Raw genomic sequence first — 9,777 nt, 5'->3', positions numbered from 1 at the left:
GAGGCCTGCCTAAGACAATCCACATATACAAGATTAAAGTTCTAGACAAGACATCACATGCACTCTGGCTGAGAAACACTCGCTGTGCTAGCAGGTACTGTCATGCCAAGATGGTGTATACTCAACTGGATAAAATTCATACCTAATGTCCCATTGGGCTTTTTGAAAGAAAGTTAATGATGCATTGTGGCAGGAAGTGTGCTTTAGACCCATTTTCTGGACATGGCTAAACATGGCTTTTGTTTAATAAAACATTTCTCACTGCAGTATGTACCTGTACATATTTCTTTGTCTGTAAGAGAGCTTATAAATTTACCCAAAATTCCAGTGTTCTAATGATATACGTGCTATTTGTTTATTTGACTTGTAAAGTGAAACAAGCACAAGAAAACTTTGTAATAACAGACTTTTGGATCTCATAATCCTCAATGAAACAAAATATTTTGAACATTTATGCATTTGGCATACTGTAGGCTTTCATCTGAAGTGAACCTTTGGTTAAATTTCACGTACAATAGTTGTGATGACTATTACAACCCAAACAACAAAAGAAATCAAGCGAGTTCACTTGTAAATAAACAGGAGCAGTATTAACATGCTCAGGGTTTGATTGACGGGCTGTCTGGAGTGGTAATGGTCATCCACATCTATTGGATTAGAGAAAGGATGTTGTTCACTATTAATCTGTAAAGCAGTAGGCAGCCTGGATCACTAAGCTTTCTTTCTGCCTTAGACTTGTCCCATTGATCATCCTTTGCTGTGGGCGCTGGAAACAAGCCACACTTTCCGGAATGAATCTCTTCTGCTTCTCCCTGGTAAGATGTGATTCACCTTCTCCGCTCTGTGGTTTGTCACGTGTGAGTGAAACTTGAACCGTCATGGACGTAATGAGAGCAGGCATGACGTTCAGCGTGCTTTAAGTGTTGTTTTCTGACCGCATGTTGATTGTTTATATTTTCTCATTGGTTAAGATGCATGTAGAAATTGAGATGATGGTGAAACATGGGCTGTAGGTCCCTTTGGCACGAGTTTAATATTTTAACCTTTTTCTCAAGGGGTTATGCATTAAACGAAAGAGGAAACGTTTCTTTTTTGTTTTAGTCAACACATTTATTTTTGTTAACAAACTAAAACACAATTGTAAATGTGTGCTGACCTCAGTGAGTATCTCTAACAGATGCTGGGTTGTTTTGCGCAATTCAGGATTAATGATGATCTCACTTCACCGAACGCATGCTGTTCTCATTTTCTACAAGCGAACAAATGCGACATAGTTGCGTTTCTACTTTTGTGCTAATGTATTTCACTTACCTTTTAAAGTAAATCAAAAACATTTTCAAGAAATCATTCAAACGTGCATTTTTATTGGTTTTAACCTAAAGAAAAAACATGTGATGTCAACTCAAATGGTCTTAAGTTAATGCTCTTAAAATACCATTTACTACACTCCATGCCAAATGTGCATAAAACAACTTCTACATAATAAGGTTTCATTACAAAATCGAGCTGCTTAGAGTAGACATTCCTAGTAGGATATAAAAATGTTTTTTCGGTAAATTAATTTCCATTTAATAGTTATGGTAAAAATTCTGTAACAAATTCTAACTGTTATAGGAGGGCTCAATGGATAGTCTATACGAGGCGGTACAGGAGTCATGTGATGCCCAGGTTTACACCATCCCCAGCAGATCCTGCAGTCCAGCTCTTGCTTTAGATGACCACAACAAATGGAGGAGGGCAGGGCGTTGCATCTCCATGGTAACCGGAAGTATACAATATCAGTCATCAAAATGTATTGGGCATCTGTACATCAGCGTTGCAGTATTTCATAAATGAACACGTGCTTACATGTTTTCATGATAATAACATGAGTTTAAAGTTTCTGTCATGTAATGAAAAGTCTTAATACTGTATTTATTATCAGGACATTTCACAAATCAACAGAGAGAACACAAAAAAGGCGAAAAGAAAGTAAGTGCTATTGGTGTTGGTAATGAAATGAGAGACATTTTTGCTTAATCTCTGAAATTGTACAGACTGTACCTTTTGCAGATATCCCTTTTTAACAACAACCAAGTCAATGCTCTAAAAACACGTTTCTTCATGTAATTTTTCAGCTCACTACAAAAGTCTGTCTCTGAAACTGAAGCTCTAGGTATGTCACATATTATGAGAAACTCCCTTAACATCTTTCCTTCCTGTAAGTCTTAACCCTTCATTTCATCACGTTCAATGAAAACATTGCCGTGCCCTAAATGAATAAACCTTTAATGGTCTTGCTTTGCTTCTGCAGATTGTACCGTCTGTACTAATTCCCTCTGGCAGGCCACCAGAAAGCAGGAAGATTTAGTCCTCCTGAGGAACAATCAGAATGAAGGTAAACGGTCTGAGGATTTGTGTTTAGCCTTTCATTTACCAGACACACAGCTAAGCGAAATCCACTTACCATCAGCCAATCAGGTTCTCTACGAGTTTCTGACTGTGTCAAATCCCATCTACACTCAATGGAGAGTGAGACCAACACAGTGATGTACAGACATCAGCTTAAACACAACACTTGCATGTTATTTGTTGGATTCATTAAGACACAGCAGGGTCTCCTAGTAAGGCACTAGACTATCATCTCAGTACTATGAAGGATTTTCACAGAACTTTTACAGTAGTTGATTCATAATGTATGAATGTGTAAAGAACCTATAAAGCGACTTCAGAGGTGTATAAAGACCTTACATAAGTATTATGTTTTTATTACTTTAGAATGAGCTATTTTACACTGCGGGTCCCATTTCATTTAATTCGCCATGTTGTTTCTACAGTAGCAATAAACATACAAACTGCACAGAGCGCAGTTAAATGCGTTATCTGATTCGGCAAAGAAGCGAAAATGTGACGACATCCTACTCCTGTATCAGCCTCTATAGTGCTTCAAAAGAGAGAGGAGAGGGGCAAGTGTGCCATTGGTTGCGATTTCGCAACCTCACCACTAGATGGCGCTAAATTTCATACACTGGACCTTCAAGATACAGCACATTACACAACTTTCAAAAGTATTTAATTTCAACCACCCATGAGCTATACAGTTTATATATATTTATATATATTCTATTCATTTTATAAATGTGTTTATTTTTAATTAGTGTTTTTTATTGCTGTAGAAACAGTAATGGTGAATTCCCACCGTACCCATCAGTCGCGTTTGTCCAGTTAATTTTCAAAGGGAAACATGCAGTAAGTGGCAAAACGTGGGCCGTTTCGTTGGCGGAGCGGAGGCAGTGTGCAAGCGGTGCACGTGCATCCAAAATCCTGCAACTTCCACGGGCACGGCTCTTATCTTTTTGCGAACGGCAGCAGCAGCCACAAAGGCTTAAAGGCAATTCCACCGCGTACCGTGTGAATCCACCATAATGCTGTAAAAGTAACACACAGCAGTCATGCTTTCTTTACACAGTACTTGATTTCCATGATTAAGCAGGTTAAAATTACCACATGATATTTCCCCATCTCATAAACATGCAGGGAAACAAAACAGGAAACAACGTTCTAAACCACAAAACCTTTCTCATATGGAAGGTACTATTTAAAGCTCTTCACTGATTAACCCCTTTTTGTTTGTTATATCATCGATTCTTTAGTGTCATGGTGTTAAGTCCTAGGGAAATTAATTTCTTAGTAAAAAACTAATAAGGTCAGAGTTTACTGTAAAGTGACTTGATTTCTTTGTACTATTTTATGCCAGTTACATGAGTTTATTTGTACATTTCAGATTTGGTGAGAGCTTTAAGGAGGGCCGAATATTCTCAGATTCAGACCAGCTCTAGAAACACACTGCAAGATCTGTCTGTCCAGGTCAGGAAATTGTGACATTTGTGTCTGGCTGGGGTTACATTGCAGTTTTGACCTAGAAAAATAAAAAAAGTGTTTAGATCCTTTTGTCACCTTACACGTAAAAAGACATCACATTTTATTGTTATTTTTTTTAATGGATATAATATTAATTCTGAAGAATGTAATTTACGTCAATATCAGCCCCACAACAGACAGAATAACATGGTAAATTCAAACCCTCCATGCCGTGATGTCTCATGCCAGCTGCACATTGTCCTAACTGATCATTATGTATCACACATTGTGCGTCAAAACGGGAGCAAAGATTTTTGCAGAATAAGGAAATACACATGTGTTTGATTGTAATGTTTGCTGTACAGATGGTTGGGTGAGGTACACCAATTTGCCCATAATGCCCCTTTGCCCACCTGGGATTATATTCCCCCAATGCTACTAAAAGTGTTATGCATCCACTAGTCAGAGGACCATGGTAGAATTATATAGTTACTTCTATTAATATTGTAAGCATAATAAAACAGTGGTATCCCAACAAAACACAATACTAAGTAGACCTACATCTATTATGTCTGTCAACAGACTGAGACGGCAAACACAGAAACGATGCCGCTCAATGGCACAAGATTAAAAACAGTTGATTGGAAGGTGAATCAAAGAGGGACCCCAACACAAGACACAGCAGGTAAATGTGAATACATTTTAAAGATTGTATGTACAAACATACTCAAAACAATATCTGCCACACTAGAGTTTGTACAGTGAAAAAGTGCAAATGTCATTCAAAGCTATTGATTTTTATCTCTGTCTTTCAAAGGTGCCAAAAGATCGGTGCCTTTATTATTAGATGTAGGAGCACAGGCACATACACAAGAGAATTCTGTGGGGTTAAGAGTCATGGAGACAGCATCGTTCAGAAAACGCTGGAGCAACCCTGCTGAAACACCCCTGACCTGGGTACAAGCACATCCTTCCGGTCAATCCGTTGAATATCGAATCCACCGCTCTAACTGCACAACATCCAAAAGCCCAGGTCACGGACATCAAATCAGTGTTCAGACCATAAAGAGAGACCACTCCCCAAAAGGAGTTGTGCGATCGACAACCAATGTGGATTTCTTTGCGTCTAATGTAAGTCTTCTATATATAACGTGTAAAACTGGGTATAAACACAGTAAGTTGTTTTTTACTTAAATAAACGGGAACCATTTTCAAATATATATTGCAAGATTACATAAAAATTACAAGACAGGTTGTTTCGTATGCTATTGAAGCATCATATTTGTGCAAAATGATACATTGGTCCTGTACAAACTTATATACAAATAATGCAATATATATATATATATATATATATATATATATATATATATGTGTGTGTGTGTGTGTGTGTGTGTGTGTGTGTATAGTAGATACAGGAAAAACACAATTTTCTACCAATCCTAATTTTCAGCCATTATTTCCTGTTGTTTACTGTAACTGGATCATCATTCAGGTTTTCTAGCACTGGATAATGGTAAACTCGCACTGTATACTATATCTCTCGCTGATCAAATGAAGCTAAGAGGTTAGTAAGGGTTGTTTGTTTCTGTGGGCTTGTGGAAATAGATTATAATTGTGTAATCGTGGATTTATCTTGGCGGATTGCACACAGCTGGATTAGACTGTTATTGTCCATAGGCTTGATTGCTATTGGTCAGTTTCCATCCTCTTGTTTCCAACAGCAGTATATACTGAAACAGTCCTTGTTCATTTAAAACACAGCTTAAACTTGTGAATTTATGACATGTTGGATACGTTTCGTAAACATTCCAAACGTAATTGCAAAAGTAGACAGGAAGTGTTTCAAGAGCATAGGTCCTCTTGCTTTGCATGCAGATGAGTTTACTTCCCCAATATAGTGAGCAGATTTAGCAATTTGGGCAATGGAAATAAAGGAATTTGGAAATAAGATGCTTTCATGTGTTTGTATTAAAGCAATAAGCCCCAAGCAGCAGTGGGTTACAGTGCATTATTTAACAGCTAAGCGGTGCCTAAAACCCCCTTAGCTGTTTATAAAATCCACTGTAACCCACTGCTTCGCGGGGCTTATTGCTTTTATAAAATGGTCATTCCATATGCGTAGCAAGGTTTCATAAATTAAATGATATTTGGTAAATTAAGTGATATTTAGGCTATGTAATGCGGTCAGCCGTTATAAATCGGGATATTTTATAACGGCTTAGAACTCGGCTCAGCCAATCAGAATCAACTGACCGTTTTATAATTATAGTTTGTCTGGGTTTATTTGTTGGTTTTTATTTGTAGTTTGCCATCTTAAAGGTTCAAGAAGAAGCACACAGAGTTTTACATTATTCGAAAATCCGAGGTCCCTATAATGTGCATTAAATGATGTTAACGGCACTTTATTGGAAATCTTGCCACAAAGGTCCCACTTGAAATGACCGTGAAGTGGTGAACCACAAAATGCATAGTCAAGGGCTCAGTGTTTTCCCCTGTAAAACTGATGCCACGATTACAGACAGAACACGCATTGGCTCACATCCTGTGTGATTTAAGGAAGTTCTTATGCTACACTGTTCTGCTGAGACATTGCATTTTTACACTTCTGGAGACGTGAGGCAAAACCGCTAGTTCAAGATTATCATTCTGAGTTTAACATACATCACTGAAGCAATGCTACAAAGAGCTGCCTCCAATGCTTCAGACAAACCAAAAAGTCTTAAACCTAAGGTAGGTTTTTTCATTGTCTCTTGCTGGAGAAAACGTGGAGTTAAATGTAGGTGATGTAATTGTACCTTACAGTCATATTATGGGAGAGCTAATATATGCAATTGAAAATTTGGACCTTAGTTTAATGTTGTTTAACATTATTTTGATTATTCGTTATTTCGGATTAATTTAGATAATTATTTGTAATTTTCTTGTGGTATTTTTTTATGTATTAGGATCATTGAGTGTTTTAGCTAATTATGCAATATTAAATTCCAATGGTGACAACTGACATTTGTTGTATTCAAAGTGCTGTAAAAGTTCATAATCATTAAAACTGCCCTGCCCTGATTCTTAAAACACCTTAATATTCATTAGACCATTGTGCTATTTAAAAAAATTATTTTATGTGCGATGATGTAAAACAATGATTTTTTCTGTGTATTAAATGTGTCTGTTTTTATTAACACAGCGATCTACCAGTTTTGGAAGATTTGACACATTCAGAAATCAACATTCCCCGTCAAAGCTTGAAGAAAATGAAACAACCGAGGTAGGCATAGTTTACATTAGAAAAAATATTTCTATTTGCAAATGATGTTCTCAAATGCTTTGCACTGTGTCCTCAAAGGCAGAACAATAAAACTCATTTTAACATGTCTTATCCTTGACTAAAAGACAAAGAAGCTTTACCAACAGTATGCAGTAATGGGGTAACTTAAAACTTTTGTATAAAACAGGCAGAGGGTGAATCAACAGCAGAGAATTGCGATAAACCGGGAAGTCTGGGCAAAAAGATGAAGGCTATTTCGATGACTATGCGTAAAAAGATGGCCAAGAAACACGTCAAATCTTGCTCAGAAGACATGGTGAGTCACACTCCGAGTTCCTCATATGATAACCAACAGTGATTAAGAAACTCTAAATCTTTGACATCAGCGGTTCAGTGGATCGTGTATCATTATATACACAAAATAGTTGATAAAAAACTGATATTTGATTGACACAGGTAGATGACACTGAAGGAGAAGCAAAGAATGGGTCTCAAGTGGAGAAGAGCTCAGATCAGACCAGTAACTCATCAGAAAGTCTATGCAGTGGACGAAGTTCCTCCAGTAAGTACCTGTACAAAATAATTCATCTTCTGGGGAATCACATTAAAATACATTATACCCATTTATAGAAAAATGCTTTACATAATAGCTTTGCTAATTTAAAGTGCCTAATGAAACTTGAAAGCAGCCTTCTACATTGGAATTATACTTTTAATGTGACTTTAGGTGGTGTGGCTAGCAATTCAGACGTATCCAGTAACAGAGACAGTCTTAAACTGGAGGAGGAAGTGACCTACACAGGGCAGTTTTGCGGACGAGCCAGAGTACATACAGACTTTGTCCCCAGTCCATATGACACAGACTCCCTCAAACTCAAGGTGAGATAAACACGTTGTTCTGGTTCCTTCTCTCATGTCATCTTAAAAAAGAACACATCAATTGCTAGGAGGAAGTTGTTGTTGAATATTGCAGGAGAACTGTATCTTTTTATCTCATTGAAATGTGTATATTTTGTATAGGCGGGAGACATTATCAACATCATTAGTAAGCCACCGATGGGCATATGGACCGGCTTGCTCAATAATAAAGTGGGTAATTTCAAGTTTATTTACGTGGATGTTCTACCAGAGAAAGAGAAGGAAGATGAAGATGAAGAGGAGGCCCCAAAAATAGGACCTGTGAAAGTTTGCAAGAGACCACGACCAAATACACTGCTGGAGTTATTAGAGCGCCTTCATTTAGAGGTAAAAACCAAACAGGAAATGATGCACAGTAATCAGATATTTGGATCTTTAATGATTAAATCCATGACGCCGCACATGCATTTGTGCAAACAAAGTAAATAAATAAACAATCACTTTGATTAGAAAAACACCTGTTGCATGTATTGTCATAGGAATATGCATCGTCGCTACTTCTGAATGGCTACCAAACAGTAGATGACCTCAAACATCTGAAGGAAAGACATTTGATCGAGTTGAATGTGACGGATCCAGATCACAGGCACATGTTGCTTGCTGCATCGGACTGTCTCTATGTCACAAGCAGTAAGTTTGATTGATAGCTATCATTAAAATATTTCCATTTTAGGAAACACGATGAATAAAATTGATGAAATAAATTGATTTTGTTTACATCCCGTTTGCATTTGTGACATACTAGAAGTAGGCTGTAGATTTGAATGTCACAACATTTCTGTTTTAATTTAATCCGTAATGCTGGGTGCGGCGAAGAACGCCCGTTCCTGTAAATGCAGGTCGGGATTAATTGCTGTTTGGATGTGGGCTCGCTGTGTGAGCAGGTGGCACGTGGCTCGGCTGCTCTGTCTTATATGGGTCTGGGATAATAACAAGGAAGACACACTGTCATTTAATTAACATTAATTTCATTTGGGTTTTCGGGCAAATGCTAAACTGATTTGTTAGGCAGAGATGAAATTAACCAGCAGGAGTTTATATGGGAGATTTAACCTTTCTTGCTTCGCCCTGCAGGAGACGAACTGGAAGAGATGAAGGACGAGGATGAAGATGAGGCAAATGACTGTCTCAGAGACTCGGGTTGTTTTATTCCTGCAGAATGTTCTGACTGCTGAGAGATACTCGTGGAATAATGTCTCTTTCCTAACATGCATCATATTCATAAAGCTAAACACACAGCCACAAGACTTTGTTAGGATATTTTCTGTTTTCCCTATATATGTAAGATCTTTCATTTAGATGTACTTTGTACTTTCTTCTTGTGTTAATGTAGCTTTTTTGCTTATTGCAGCTTTTAACATTTTTACAAGTGTGTATGTTTGTTTTGCTACATGAATTGTATATAAATTATTTATTCTGGAGCCATGATTTAATCATTTATTATTGAAACCGGATTAAAGCACAGAAAAACAAAAGTAACCGACGAGCTGCAGGTACATCTTCCCTTAAGCTTAGGTCAAATATTCATTGCCAGACAATTTTAGAAAAAACAGAGTAGGCTGTTTCAGAATCACTGTATCATGAGACCATCTATATGATGCACACAATTGTATTATAGTTGCGAGTACACCAGAGTCCTATGCTATTATTCTTGCCTCACTAAATGCTGAGTGTCCAACTTTTTGGTGTTATGGAAATGGCCACCATAACGCTGTCAGAAAAGGTGAGTTTGTGATGTATAACAAAAGAACGAT

General features: G+C 37.4%; 1 protein-coding gene across 1 annotated transcript; it reads left to right on the top strand.

The window, feature by feature from the left end:
- Window positions 1–711: 711 nt before the first annotated feature.
- Window positions 712–9,444, top strand: samsn1a (SAM domain, SH3 domain and nuclear localisation signals 1a). Its single transcript, XM_079481528.1, has 15 exons — window positions 712–815; window positions 1,615–1,758; window positions 1,925–1,971; window positions 2,118–2,155; window positions 2,294–2,377; window positions 3,764–3,846; window positions 4,423–4,525; window positions 4,658–4,971; window positions 7,025–7,105; window positions 7,293–7,421; window positions 7,562–7,667; window positions 7,833–7,984; window positions 8,126–8,350; window positions 8,503–8,653; window positions 9,098–9,444. Exons 1-15 carry the CDS (start codon window positions 792–794, stop codon window positions 9,196–9,198), a joined length of 1,782 nt encoding a protein of 593 aa, XP_079337654.1. The 5' UTR covers window positions 712–791; the 3' UTR covers window positions 9,199–9,444.
- The last annotated feature ends 333 nt before the right edge of the window (window positions 9,445–9,777 follow it).

This window comes from Barbatula barbatula (assembly GCF_947034865.1).
Source record: "Barbatula barbatula genome assembly, chromosome: 19".
NCBI classification, from domain to species: Eukaryota; Metazoa; Chordata; class Actinopteri; order Cypriniformes; family Nemacheilidae; genus Barbatula; species Barbatula barbatula.
Note: the sequence above shows the minus strand (reverse complement) of the source record. Positions and strands in the feature narration are given on the sequence as shown.